Genomic DNA, 14,584 nt, shown 5'->3' on the forward strand with positions numbered 1-14,584 from the left:
AATCTAGTCACTGCCTTTTTTCTAGTTAAAAGAAAAATAGGAACAATACCTTTACTCCTATCTATGCGCCGTGGAACGGGATCCGTCACAGTAACCGGCCGCCCTCCGCTCGACACGTACTGGGGGAGGACAGCCGACGCGGGCTCTGAATTGGCGTCTCCATTGTTGCGTCGCCCCGGTCTCACTGTAGGTGGGTCCAGCCTCTGGCGCACCGCCTCGCCTGTGCGTGGGTCCCAGTGAGGGCCGTGCATACCGTCTTCGCGGGGCGCTGCCCTTTCTCACCGCGGGTCCTTTCCCTTTTCCTTTCGGTCCTGTGGCGGCGTTGTAGGGTTAGGGGAGGGCAAAATCGCGCCGGCGGCGGGGGAGAGCTTCGGGTGGCGGGGCCGGCCGACGCCACCGTGCCCCCGGCGTGCTCCTGCCGGGCCGCAGCACTCCGCCTGCATTGCCTCTGCTCTCTACGGGTGAGGAACAGATCCGTTTGCTTGTGCGTTTCTTTTCCGATTTCCGATTTGCTGCCGTTGCTTGCTCTGATGATTCATGGCCCTCTTGTGCGCGTTCCTAGGTTCGCCGGTGCCGACGTCATGCTGATTGCCGGCCTGCGCTTTCCTTGCCTCCGCTGTTCCCTCTCCGAGTAAGGTCCAGATCCGTTTTGTTCTGCGTTTCTTTTCCTATCCCCTGCTCATGCCTACCTTGCTGATTCGTGTCCCCTTATGCGTGTTCCTCTTTTTGCCGGTGGCGACGTCGTGCTGATTGCGTACCTGTGCTCTCGCTTCCGCTGTTTCGGCAGCCGTTAGTTGCTTTCCTGGGGTCTCCGAGGTGGGTTCGTGCTGCTGCCTGGACTGCTTCCGCGAGGCAAGCTCGTGCTGCTGCCTGTGCTGCTTCCACTACTTCCACTGCAGGTTAGTAGCGGTACCATCATGTACACTTTAGGCGAGGGTAACTTTTGCAGTATGCAGTTTATGACTTTTTGGTGCCTTTGCTGTTGTTGTTGTTGTAATGCTGCATGCACTTGATCCTGCTCCATTTGTTGTTTAGTTTTGCGGCCTGCATATTGTAGATCTTGGCTGTGTTATGCTTCTTGTGTTGTGCTTGCTTTACTGGGAACAGGTTGCCTGAGCTAGAATCATCAGTTTATAGGACCAATAGCCGGCTGTCTGTGTGCATTTTCTGGAACATGGTTGCATTGTGCTTTATGCATTATGCATGCTTTGTTGACAATGGCTTGAGTGAGCTAGAATCGTCGGTTTATAGGCCACCAGACACCATTCGTGATGCTAACCTCTTCTGATGCTTTTGCTGAAGCTGTAGTTGCTTTTCCAAGAATAATGTGGCCCTTCGCTGAAAGGTTAGCCTGCTTTGTCGGTGCCTCTCACAGGAACTATGCTTTTTCTGTGACTCTTTAGATGTATGTTCCTGGTCCTTCTCAGCGCCGTTGCAGGGAGACGGACTCTTCACCTGCTAGGAATGTATGCGCTAGGTGTCCTATGCCGGATTTGGTTCAGTCAAGGCGTCGGCGTCGCGAGGAGGCTGCTGCCGCCACTTTAGCTGCTCGTGCTGCTGCTGGTTCTGGTAGAAATGTCCGCCCGCGTCTGGCTCTGCCCCGTGTTCCATTGTCCACACCCGCAGCTGCTATTTCACCTTCGGAATATGTTCCTGTTGCCCCACGACGCTACCGAGTCCTTAGTGAGTTGACCTAAAGGTCTCACCATTTTTCTCACCTATGTTCCTTGCTTATTCAGCTGCAAATTATATTTAGGAGACCATTTCTGTCCGTGAGTGCCTGTAACTATTGCGCGGCAGAATAGGGCCCGGAGGCTATAGAAGAACAGGAATAGGGCCTTAATGAAGAAAGGTTGCCTTCATTTCGGCCACATCGTTCTTTGCTTTTCGACTGTTCCTGTGCACTGAATTTTCATCCCATACAATAAAAAAAATGCAGGCTATTTCCCCTCCGAAAGTTTTATTGAACCCATAGTTGCCTTCCCAAGAGAATATGCCACTTTGCTGAAAGGTACTGTCCCCAGCCCTTTTACCGTCCTCTACCACCATTAGCGGTCTGTCTTCTTCCATCCTGCAGCAGCATTTAGCCTTTTACATCTCTGCTGCAGAAAATTATTCCGGACGTTCTTATTATGGGGGCCCGGATTATGTGTGCGACCACTGCAGCGCTGTTTTTTGGTATCAAGAGCGTGTGGTCAGCCTAAGCTCCTACATACAGATGCATATTGTGTACCATTCTTGCTGCCGCGGCGGCACTATCTCCCTTCCAAAGCATAGGCCGTTTCCTCCGCCTTTGTGTGATTTGATAAAGTTCGATGGAGGTCCTGCATCTAATAATTTCATGAGGCTTATTCGACAGTACAATTCTATGTTTGCTTTTACCTCTTTAGGAGTAGACATAGACAGATCCGTAAATACTGGTAGAGGCCCCTACATATTTCGAATCAACGGAGTGGTTCACCATCGTATTGGTTCTTTAATTCCGGTTGAAGGGAATAGACCCCATTATGCCCAGTTGTACATATATGACACTGCCAATGAGGTGCATAATAGGCTTGCTGTCCATTCTTCTGATCAAGGCAGCGATTCTGCGCCCGATGCTCAGATTGTTGAGTCGTTGATTTCTATGTTTGATCAGTGCAACCCTTTGGTTAGACAATTTCGCATGGCTCGCGATAGGCTTCTCTCCCCTACTACTCCAGATGTTCGTATCAGGCTTTTTGGCTCATCTGATACAAGTAAGGACAGGTATAGTCTACCAGCAGTTAATGAATTGGCTGCGCTCCTTGTGGGGGATATGTCCTCTTCTATGCATCCTTTTGATATAGTTCTTGAGTCACAGTAGGGGAGGTTCAAGCGTGTGCCTCCTATCCATCCAGCTCTTATGGCGCTGCAGTATCCAATTCTGTTTCCATACGGTGATAATGGCTACCAATTAGGCATAAAATTTAGAGATGCTACTGCGGGATATCGAAGTAAGCGTACCGAAGTGAGCATGATGGAATTTCATTGCTACTACCAACATTACCGTAGAGGCGAGCCAAATCCAATCCTTTGTTCCGGCCGACTTTCATAGCAGTATGGTGTTAATGCCTACTCATGTGTTGAGGCCAATAGACTTCAGTTCCACTTTTTCAATCAAAAACTCCTCCGATGTGAAACATATCAAGGAATATCTGATGCACTTTCTAGAGGTGCGTCTACGGGTAAGGATGTTGGGGTCAAAACAGTACTGCCAGCTTCGTATCCAGGGAGCAGGCGCAATCTGAATCAAAACTACCATGATTGCATGGCCATTTCTAGAGCCTATGGCTCTCCCACTTTGTTCACCACTTTCACCTGCAATGCTAATTGGCCAGAGATAGAAGAGGCGTTACGGTGTGAGCCTGGGCAAAAGACTCATGATCGTGCTGATATAACCAGCCGTGTGTTCCACATGAAACTCCAAGAATATATAGAAGATATTAGGAGTGGGGAAGCCTATGGTCCTATCACAGCTTGTGAGAATTATCGTTCCCTCAGTCTGTCTTTTTTGCTATTCATATATCAGATCCTTGCCGCATCACTGTCGCTTTCTTTGGCTATAGTTGCTGATACTATAGAGTTCCAAAATTGAGGCCTTCCTCACGCTCATATCCTTATTTGGCAAACTGATTGCAATGGTGAACTTTCAACTACCTTTGTCGACCAATTCATATCTGCCGAGCTGCCTGATCCAAATGAAGATCCTTTGGGATTTGTATTGGTACAGGAATTCATGATGCGTGGCCCTTGCGGTGACCTTGATCCAAAATGCCCGTGTATGAAAGATGGAAAGTTCTCTAAAAGGTTTCCTAAAAGCTTCCAAGATCAGACCACGTTTGATAACGACGGATTTCCTATTTATAGACGCCGAGATACCGGTGTCAAGGCCCGTAAAGGCGGTGTGGAGCTTGACAATAGATGGGTTGTGCCACATAACCTTGAAGTCCTCAAGAAATTTCAAGCCCACATCAATGTAGAGGCTTGCAACCAGTCTTACCTTATAAAGTATCTTTTCAAGTATTGTAATAAAGGTGCTGTTGCTGCAAGGTTGGGTGTTGCTGCGGACACTTCAGCAGCCATAGATAATGACATAAACAGCAGTGAGGGTGTGGATGAGATTGCTGAATACATTAAGTCAAGATATCTTTCGTGGTGTGAAGCGGTATGGCGGTTGCTTGGTTTCGAGATTCATGAGAAATTCCCAGCGGTTGAGAGGTTGCATGTGCACCTGCCTGGTTTGAATATAGTTGCTGTATCTGAAGAGGATGACCTGGAGGAGGTTGCGAACGATCTTGGTTCAAGCAAGAGTACATTGTCGGAATGGTTTGTTGCAAATCAAAAATTCCCAGCAGCACGCCAGTACACCTATTATGAGTTCCCAAAGTATTACACTTGGAACAACAAGGAAAAGGTGTGGGAAGGTCACAGGCGAGGGAACAAAATAGGCCGCCTGCGTTTTATTCATCCTGGTGTAGGTGATGCATTCTATCTTAGGATGCTGCTCATGGTTGTTAAAGGCGCATTTAATTATGCTGATGTTAGAACCTATGAGGGTATTGTGTACAACACATTTCGAGAGGCTTGCCAGGCACGTGGGCTGATTGGCGATGATAGTGAGTGGGCATCTCTATTTGATGAGGCTGTTCAGTGGGCAAACGCATTCCAGCTTAGAAGCATATTTATGACAGTTTTGGTATTCTGTGATGTGGGCAATGTGAGAGCACTTTTTGATGCCTATTGGAAATATATGGCTGATGATATTAAGTACAGGATGCAGAGAAATATTGGTAATCCTGTGTATGTTGTTCCAGACAACGTGCTATTGTCAGGTCTATTGAGAGAACTATCTTCGATGTTTTCGAATAATGGACTTTCTATGTCTTCCTACGATCTGCCTCCACCTTCTGACCTTACACATGATGAGGGTTCTAATAGGTTAGTTCTCGAAGAATTATCCTATGACAGGACAGCACTGGCTGCTGAAGCAACAGCTATGTCTTTGGCGCTTAACAGCGAGCAGCGTGCTATTTATGACACTGTGATACACAATGTGTGCCAACGCCAGTCCGTTGTATACTTCGTGTCTGGACATGGTGGCACAGGCAAGACTTTTTTGTGGAGGACGATTCTTGCAAGGCTTAGGTCCCAGGATCATATAGTTTTGGTTGTTGCATCTTCAGGAGTTGCTGCTTTGCTAATGCCTGGAGGGCGAACAACCCATTTGAGGTTTAGAATACTGCTAGATATACATGATAGAAGTATGTGCAATATAGGTAGAGGGACCATATTGGCTGCCCTTATACAGAAGACATCACTGATTATTTGGGACGAAGCGCCCATGACACATAGATTTTGCTTTGAAGCACTGGACCGAACTCTTAGAGACTTGCTCTCTGCTGATGACCCCTCCAACACAAACAAACCCTTTGGTGGTGTGCCTGTACTATTAGGTGGTGATTTCAGACAGGTGCTTCCTGTAATTCAGGGAGCGGATCGTTCTCAAATATTGAATGCTTCCCTAATCAGATCACCTCTCTGGAAACATGTCCAAGTACTAAAATTAACAATTAACATGCGTCTTTCCAACCCAACACTCACCCCCATAGAAAAAACCTGTATGTCTCAATTTGCGCAGTGGGTGTTAGATGTAGGTGAGGGGAAAGTTTCAGTACATAGAAAGGAAGGAGAGACCGAAGATACATGGATTAGCATACCTAATGATATAGTTTTGCTTCCAGAGGGTGACAAAATTTTGGCTGTTATTGATGCTGTTTACAGTGATTTTGGCAGCTCTTTTGCCTCTGTGCCCTACCTAGCACAGAGGTGCATAGTCTGTCCTGTAAACACGGTTGTTGATGAGGTCAATGAAATTATGGTGGACAGAGTGACTGGTGAGTCCAAAGAATATCGGAGCTATGATCAAATTGCAAACTCCATAGAGATGCCATCTGACTACGAGATGTTATACCCGCCTGAAGTGCTCAATTCTATAGTACTCAACAACTACCCGCAGCATTGCCTCTTGCTCAAGGTTGGTATTCCTGTAGTCCTCCTACGGAACATTGACCAAGCCCAGGGACTTTGCAATGGAACAAGGCTACTGATTAGGAGACTAGGAGATTGTATTCTTGAGGCTGAAATTATGACCGGAACCAACATTGGTGCGCTGGTAGGGATACCCAGAATAGTTCTCAATGGCACAAGCCCACGTTGGCCTTTCACATTACAGCGACGGCAGTTTCCTATTAGAGTTTGCTATGCCATGACAATAAACAAGTGTCAAGGCCAAACACTCAAACAAGTGGGTGCATATCTACGGGAACCAGTTTTCACTCATGGGCAACTATATGTTGCTATCTCAAGGGTGACATCCCGTGAAGGCTTGACAATGGTTGTTGAAGATGAGAGAGGCGCTGCAACATCAAACACGAGAAATATTGTTTATAGGGAAATCTTAGACTCTGTGTAACTCTTCTGTGTGGATATTTTGCTTATATGATCTTCTATGTGTATTCTGTCCGTTGTAGCCATGTAGCGTCCATAGGCTCTTTTTCCTGTTTCTGAATATTTTCTTGTGTTCTCGATTTGCCCACACACTTTTCCTTACACTGCAGATTTATTTTTCTTTCTCGCTATAACTGTTATCTGCAAACTGTGAATGTAGGATGGCGTGCATTCCATTGAAGAGGGTCTGCCCAGACCATTCCCGCTGGAAAGTCAATGTCAGAGCAGTTAGGTTCTATGAAAAGTTCACAAATGACCAGCCACCGAAGCTGTCCAGATTTGAATTCATCATGTTGGATGAGGAGGTATAGTTTGCTATACACAGCAGCAATGCTTTTTACAGTTCCCCATGTACCTTCCATCACATTAATGATACCTATCTATACTCAGAATGTGGCCATGGAGGCTACCATCCCAGCAAAATGGATTGATGAGCAAAGGCCCAAGCTTATAGAAGGCAGGTTGTACACCATACAATACTTTGAGGTTTGCAATGCAAGAGGAATGTATCGTCCTGTTGATCACCCATATATGGCTCGCTTCACCAAACACACCAGGATCAATGAGGTCAGCGCAGTGCCTCCAAAATCTCCGATGTATGCATGCTCCATCACACCATTTCCTGTGCTCCGTGCTAGAGTGGGTAACAGAGAACAGATGTCAGGTATGATATGCTATTTCTAATTCCAGAACACAGTGTCTCCTGTTTGTTTCTTCCGCTCTACCATACCTAACAATGTTTTTAAACCTGCAGATGCTATAGGCCTTTTTACCAAGTGCTCACGCATGACAAAGCAATCAACAAGACATGGAGTCCAGTCATTAGTCAATGTACACATTACCGATGGCAGGTATCCTCATACGCTTCAGGACATGTGTTCTTATACGCTGTGTAGGCTCTCTCCATAAATACCAGGTCCTCATATAATTCATGCTGGAAATTCCTGTTTTTGCTGAGACAATATTGTACTTGCTCTGTGGGGCTCGCACGCAGAGAGATTCGACGCACAGTCGCTCATGGAAATGAGCAAGAGTAGTCCTGTGGTGCTTCTTTTTCTTGGTGTCACTTCAAACACTTTCGATGGTATGCATCTTTACTATTGTATCAAGAATTGCCCAGATCTTGCCAATTAGCTGAACTTTCGATATCAAATAAGGTCACCTCACGCTTCAGTGCTCCGCAACCTACATGTGGTATGTGAATCTTGAGCTGCCAGAAACAGCGCTGCTGCATCAGAGGTAAATTCCAGAATTATTTGGTCAGCCCATTGAAAGTCTCTAATTAAACAAACTATGTAGACCTCCTTTGTGTTCTGTTGGTGCAATATGCTGATCATTACTTGCACAACCAGTTTTGGAAGTGCTGTTGGGCAGGCATATTGGATAGGTGAGGAGCATCACAATCAGCCTCAGATTACAACTGTCGCTGAACTTTCAGCCATCGAAAATCCGCATGAGGCAGAGGCATGTTTTCTCCCACAGAACATTTTAATTCCCTATTCTGATTTCGGCACAGCGCCTGTTTCACACTTTGTTTCCTTCAGGGCAACAAATACAAAGTCACAGCAAGGATTAAGGAATTAGTCCCAAACCAGCAGTGGTGGTATTTGGCCTGCAACAAATGCAAGAGAACCACAAGGCCGAATGGAGATAGCTATAGATGCTATGACTCCACATGCATTGGCACAGACGCCATTCCAAGGTACACTACTGCAATATTCATCCCCCAGATCACATCGCAGTCCTGTGCAATTGAAATTATACTGACTAAACGAAAAACCTGTTGCAACTTAGGTACAAAATTCCTTTCCTTGCAATTGATCCCGAGGCTGCTGCAGGGATTGAAGAGAAGACAATTGAAATGATCTGTTTCGGAGCAGTTGCGGATGAGATGGTTGGACTAACAGCTGACAACCTTGTGAGTCTTTCCACAGATGTTCAAGGATATATTCCTGAACAGATCAAAAGAATGTATGGTGCCAGATATGACTTCGACCTGAGTGTGCCGAGAGGTGCTGTTCGATTTGGAAAAACAACTTTCAGAATTGATTCTTTCACAAGAATTGCTGAGCTTGAAGAGCAAGCGACTGCTGAAGTGCCACCGCGTATGTATCTGGTTCTATTTAGGTGCTGCTTTTCTTTTTCACTGCAAAATTCTGAATGACAGCTAACCTTGCATTTTTCTTGCAGCAGTTGCTACCACGACCGCTTCTGAAGTAATCAAGCCACATGCTGTGTCTGTGCACTCCAGTCAATCTGATCTAGCAACCAGGAATGCCTCTACACCTGTTAAGGTACAACATAACTTCCATTCACCACTGATATCATACATGCCTCTTGCATTTGTAAACTCATAGACAGGATGCTCTGGACAGGCCCGCACTGCAGACACCCATCACGCCCGCCCTTCCCAAGGTCCAGCATCCTTCAAGATTGCTGCCACTCCTATTATTTTGGCAGCCAGTAACCTTATCTCCAATAGCTAAATTTATAACCGATGCAGGAAAAGCGTCCCATTGCTGTAACCAACACAGAAGCGGGGCTTGAGGACAGTGACTGTGAGACCAGGTCACTTCTTTCTCATCTCATTTCCATACAAGCACTTGCCATCCGAGACAAACTCATACCTGATTTCTGTTTTTGGTTTCCAGCATGCCTTTCGAGAAAAAGCCACGTGCAGCAAGGAAACTATCCATGACTGTCAGCGAGGACGATGAGTAGGCAGCCCAGCGTACTAATGTAGATTAAGGCTACAATAGTTATTAGTGTGTACTCTATGACACGTAGTGTATCTAGAGCTTGTGAAACGAGCCCAGATGGCCAGCAACTCAGCCTCTCTGATATGCTGTCGCACTGCCTCTTTTGAGCCTAACTATTTGTAGCCTTCTATGCCCAGACTGCAATGTTTGGAATGTGGATTTGCGACTGCGAACTGTTATTAACTGTACTGGTAGTGTGCGATGCATGTCTTGCAACGTCCTCATCCTGCAACGTCGATGGAGGGGTCAGTGCTCTATCTAATTAATTGCTGAGGGACTTAGAATCATCCTGTCATACATCCAAATTCCTATGGCCCAGCCCATTTACTTTGCGGCCCTGTTCCACCAATGTTTCCTTCGATTCCTATTTCTCCATACCAGCCATACCTAGACCAAACCGCCAACAGTATCCACTGGCCGGTTTTGGCCATCTACCTCTCAATAATCGACACGTCGCTGAACTCCTCAGACAGACCTACATATACTGTAGCAGCCTTGGATTCCCTGTTCCTCAACAGCCACCATGGAGCACCACCAGCTGCTGAACCCAAAGAAAAGAGTTCTCAGGGAGTGGACCGTGCACGGAGCAGCTGCCATGGACCAGGTGGTGATTTGCATTCTCTTTGTGCGACAGATAGAGCCAACCACCTTAGCCTCTTCAGAGATACAGTGCAGATTCGACATTCTCTTTTTCTTTCATGAGCACGTTCAACATGTATCAATATTGTACAGAAACATCTAATCTAATCTACTAGCTGTTCTGCTTTTTCAGATCGAGGGCGATGGTGGCATTGGAAAAAAAGATGCTCGCCTCCAGGCAGCCGTCGAAGATTCGGTCGGCCATGGCATTCTTGGGATCAGGCCAGGCAAACGCGATGTACGTGCGATCATCTCCAAAAAAAAGTTTCTTCCCGCCTCTCTGTAGATCTTTGACATCAATATTCAATTAGCTTCTTTTGTATTTAATGTGTTGGAAACAGGTGGACAACTCGGGCGGCTCCACGGCACACACTGAAGCTTTCTTGCATGCCCCTGTTCTGATCAAGACAGAGATGGAACAGGCAGTAGCTTTTCCAAACCCAAGGCGTGGCCCAGGAGCAGATCTGTTCGGGAATGTTTCAGGCTTCACCGTCAGCAATGCCATGCTCAGCTCTCTCTTCTTTCCTGAAGCTGTCAAAAAAGAAACGGTAATCCACCTATTCCCAATTCTCCCAGGCTTAGATCTGCCACATTTTTCGCTAAACATGCTGTTTTCCCTATCTATATCATTTAACCAGGATCGTTTGTGCTGGAGCAATGAAAAATCCCCTCTTGATCTCTCTGATGACTCTCTCCTGACTTCACCGGTCCTTATAGAGCCTAAGGTATAAACCTATCCTCTCTACTAAATCTATCCACCTTTGAATATGCCTGTGCATTTTTTTCTCCTGCTAATTTAATCTGGCATTTTCTAAAAAAATAGTGTGGCAGTAACTCAGATGTTGCTTTCAACTATTAACTATGCAAGCTTCTGAGCCCAGAAAAATTAGCTATTAGGGATCCAACCAAATCAGCTAATGGAGTAGTTCATTGCCTGATTGAACCTAGCTAATCCTAGCTAATGGTTTGTAAAATCCTTTTAAACCCTGATCCACACCCCCCCCTCCCCTGAATTAGGCGATAAAAAATTATAGGTTTACCAAATTAGCTAATATCTTATGAATCCAGACATAACCAGCTAATGGTTAGCTATAATAGAAACTGTTATCAATTAGCTACCTAATCATTAGTTGAGAAATATCCAAGCTAGGCCTATCTTCAAAGTAGGAGGTACTCAATCACATTATACAAAAAAAAAAGTCATTGGTGCAGTTTCGAAACACTAAAACGACTAATGTTTGTACGGCAACTAACTAAAAAAAATTTGTATGCTGTTAATGCAGATGCACAGCGGTGTTCGGGTCTCTCGACGCCTCATCCTCAGCCAGGTTATGGATGGTCTCAAACTGAAAGTGCACAGCTCGGGATATGACTCTACCTTGCAGGGCCTCAACATGGAAACAGCCTGGATGCATGTAGATCTGCCATGTGGAAACAAGCCTGGACCAGATTCAACCACTGTCATCTTTGGTAGTCCACAACCCTCTCAAAGTGAAGCTGATGAAAGTGCATGCCAAGCAGTCCTCAGTTACTACTGCAATGCTAGAGATGTAAGCATCGACGACTTCAGTCACAATGTTCTCAAACTGAAGCAAGAGGAGTTGGATGCAAGCAAATTTTTTTGTGGTGCCATGCAAGATAAAGTAGTTCGTCTGGTTTTGGAGCGTGATGCAGCTCTGGCTGCTGTTCAGAGCCACATTCAGAGTACAGATGTGAAGCTCCATGGTTTAAGTGAGACTTTCATCAAGAAGAAACAGGATGAGCTCAACAATGATTTCTTCTATGAGATCCTGCAAGACAAAGTCACTGATCTACTTCGAGATCGTAATATTCAGAGAGAGCGCTACAACAACTTAGTTCATGGGCTGGCTGCTATCTGTGACAGCTTTAGTGATCTGCTACCGCTCAAAAGGCTTGATGTTGATCAGACCATCTCTGAATTCAGCGACACAGGATTCATCTTTAGCGGCAGTGCAACCAATCCAACTCGCATTAACCAGCTTGCTTTGTCTCTCCTGAAGATCCTGCGTGAAGGGATCATCTATGAGATCAAGCACGCCACCACTCCATACTGTAGGTTACTTAAAATCTCTAAAATCATCTGTTTACTCGGTTATGTTGTGCTTCCACACTCAACTAATCAATGGCCAAATTAATTGACCTTGCAGGAGGACATGGACGTTCCACCCACTGTATATACCCACCTAATGCTACTACCTCTGTCTTGCAATCACAAAGACAGCAGCAGCCTCTTCAGATGATGGTTTCTTTTGCGTGCTTTAGCGTTTGGCACGGATGACTATGGTACAACGCTTTTTTTGGCAGTCGTCTTTTGAAAAACTATTACAGCATTCTTTTGGGTGTTCCAGTGTGACACACCACTTACAACATTAATCCAAAATGTGGTTCCGAGGACAACTTTGTATCAACTGTGCACACAAACTCTTAGAAACCAGCTCCGGAATCATCATCAGCATGCTGCAGCCAGGTACATGATCCGCCTCCTGCACTGAAGATAGCGCTGAACAAGAACCTGCTGATGTCTCCATGCTGGTTTCGCCTTTGTGTGTGTTTGGTTGACCGAAATTGCTGTTACAACTGCACTTCATGGCCTGTTTGGTCTGTACTAGCGCCTATTACCTCAGCATCACAGCTGTAACTGTTGAATGCGGCTAGAAATTTCTGGGTAAACCTGTATCCCAGCTGGCAAACTCTATGTTGCCTGTGATCCTTCTAATTGGAACTCCGCTATGAAGGCACCAATTTATGCTATATTTGACATTTTCAATTTTCTTACAGAATTTTATATTTATTTATTTCCATCCCACTGAAAGCGACAACTAAAAGAAAACAAGATGCTTCAGATAGCAAATTTTCATTCCACTTAAACCAAACACATAGTACTACAACAAGAACAACACACAAGAGCAGATAAGCTCCACTACCCATTTTGAGCCATACAAAACATTGTTGCAGTTTCTGTTCTACCAAAAACACAACTACAGCCGTCTCAGTTCTCATCCATCCACTCAGTACAAAGGTCTTCCACTGCAGAAGTAGCAGTCCTCCCGCTCTCTTCAGCCCAGACAGCAGCTCCATGAGCAAGTACCCCAATAGACGTCCCTGAAGAACCACTGACGGCGGCAACAGTGATCTGTTCCAGCGCCTGGCGGACCGTCTCCAGATGATCAACTGATTGAACCCAATCAGACTTAAGCATCAGATTGGTCCTGCGAAGACTTTCGTTCTCCTTTCGTAGGCCCTCTGCGTTACTGAAATTGAAATCGTCGATCACAACACCAAAATCGCGCTTTGCCGCAAGAATCAGTGCATCAGCTGCGGCCTCCTCGGCTCCATCCTTCGTCATTGATGCAGAGCCTGTTGCCGAGGGTAAACTCATCAATCTCATCTTCTAGGGGAACAACCACAAAACCCGTTGCCACATAAAGACCATCAGAGCTGCTAAATGAATAGAAAGGGCTGGAGCCCTCTAAAGCCTTGACCACAGCATTCAGAATCATATGGCGAGATACATACGCAATAGCACCTCCATCTACACAGATGCAAAATCACATTACTTGTGGAACGAATTGGAACACAGCACAGTATAGTTTCACCTTCAGATTCCCGGCCCAGAGGTCGGCCGTGCACGCCGGCAACGATCGCCATCACCTGAACGCGGAGACCCTTAGCGGCTCTTCGCAGGCACTTCCACTGGCTCCACACACAAAAGACACAGACCTCTCTTCTGTTCCTACGACACAGCACCACCATCCATTAAAACAAATGCCTTGCCTTGGCTCCAACGAAACCACTGAAACAAACCGACCTCCATGCCTCCATCAAACCGCCTCTGTCCCATCCGTGCCATCCAACCGACCTTTAGGACTCTGCACGACCAATAACAAAACCGGCGTGTAACAGAAGCCCAGCCCAAAAGAACCACGACAGCCAGCAGCAACGGTCTAGCCCAAACTAAGAAAAACTTCAGCCCATACACGGCAGTGAGACCACAGTCAGGGCATCCAGTCCAGCATGGCGTGAGGGGCGCGACGGGAGCACTCGAGCGCTCCCTGGGCGACACGTGTGTGGACAAGCCCGACGCGGGCCCTGGAGACGTCGTCTCCTCCTCGCACGCCGCTTTGGCATCTGGCCCCGCATCGTACCAGGCACGACCGCGCAGCAACGCCTCCCATCAGCTCCGCTCGCCAGCTCTCCCGCTTCAGTGCCGCCCCTCCCACCCCCGCGCGCAGCGCCAGGCCTGCGTGGGGCCATGGCGGAGGCGCCGCCCATCCCCTTCTACCTCCGCCGCGCATGGGACAGACGCGGAGCAGCATGGCGGGGATGCGGCGGCTGGCGCACTGCGGGCAAGAGCAGCGGCGCGGGCCTGCGACGGCCGGTGCGCGGCGGGTGCGCGGGCGGAGCGCCGCCGCCACGGCCAGCCGGCGTGCAGGTCCTCCCTCCCCCTCGAGGTCCGCCGCCCCTGCTCGAGCTTCGCCGCCCCCTTCTCTCCAGCAGCGTCGCCATGGGGGCGGTGCTGGGAGCTCCAATCGGCGTCGCTGGGAGCTCCAGGCGGAGCCCGCCCCCGGCGGCGGTCTCCCTCCGGCCGCGCGAGGGAGGGGCGGCGGTTCGCATCTGTGCATGCGGAGGCCGGGAGG

At 47.4% G+C, this 14,584-nt stretch overlaps 2 protein-coding genes across 8 annotated transcripts; both read left to right on the forward strand.

Annotated features, from left to right (window-relative positions):
• Window positions 1–278: 278 nt before the first annotated feature.
• LOC120686439 lies at window positions 279–12,714 on the forward strand. Of its 7 annotated transcripts, none has more exons than XM_039968641.1 (18): window positions 279–461; window positions 563–631; window positions 788–899; window positions 6,689–6,833; window positions 6,919–7,192; window positions 7,283–7,379; window positions 7,523–7,612; window positions 7,686–7,767; window positions 7,881–7,992; window positions 8,073–8,230; window positions 8,323–8,633; window positions 8,719–8,822; window positions 8,890–8,943; window positions 9,032–9,096; window positions 10,060–10,164; window positions 10,268–10,474; window positions 10,565–10,651; window positions 11,210–11,471. In XM_039968641.1, exons 6-16 carry the CDS (start codon window positions 7,358–7,360, stop codon window positions 10,326–10,328), a joined length of 1,164 nt encoding a protein of 387 aa, XP_039824575.1. In that variant the 5' UTR covers window positions 279–461; window positions 563–631; window positions 788–899; window positions 6,689–6,833; window positions 6,919–7,192; window positions 7,283–7,357; the 3' UTR covers window positions 10,329–10,474; window positions 10,565–10,651; window positions 11,210–11,471. The 7 variants fall into 7 exon arrangements, with proteins under 7 accessions (XP_039824575.1, XP_039824574.1, XP_039824577.1 ...); XM_039968640.1 differs by having other exon boundaries at window positions 8,722–8,822; XM_039968643.1 differs by lacking the exons at window positions 10,060–10,164; window positions 10,268–10,474; window positions 10,565–10,651; window positions 11,210–11,471 and adding an exon at window positions 9,180–9,473 and having other exon boundaries at window positions 280–461.
• Window positions 3,803–7,291, forward strand: LOC120684800. Its single transcript, XM_039966670.1, has 5 exons — window positions 3,803–5,062; window positions 5,660–5,985; window positions 6,689–6,833; window positions 6,919–7,014; window positions 7,283–7,291. The coding sequence occupies exons 1-5, from the start codon at window positions 3,803–3,805 to the stop codon at window positions 7,289–7,291; spliced, it is 1,836 nt and encodes a 611-aa protein (XP_039822604.1).
• Window positions 12,715–14,584: the final 1,870 nt, after the last annotated feature.

Source organism: Panicum virgatum, chromosome 8N (genome assembly GCF_016808335.1).
Source record: "Panicum virgatum strain AP13 chromosome 8N, P.virgatum_v5, whole genome shotgun sequence".
NCBI lineage: Eukaryota > Viridiplantae > Streptophyta > Magnoliopsida > Poales > Poaceae > Panicum > Panicum virgatum.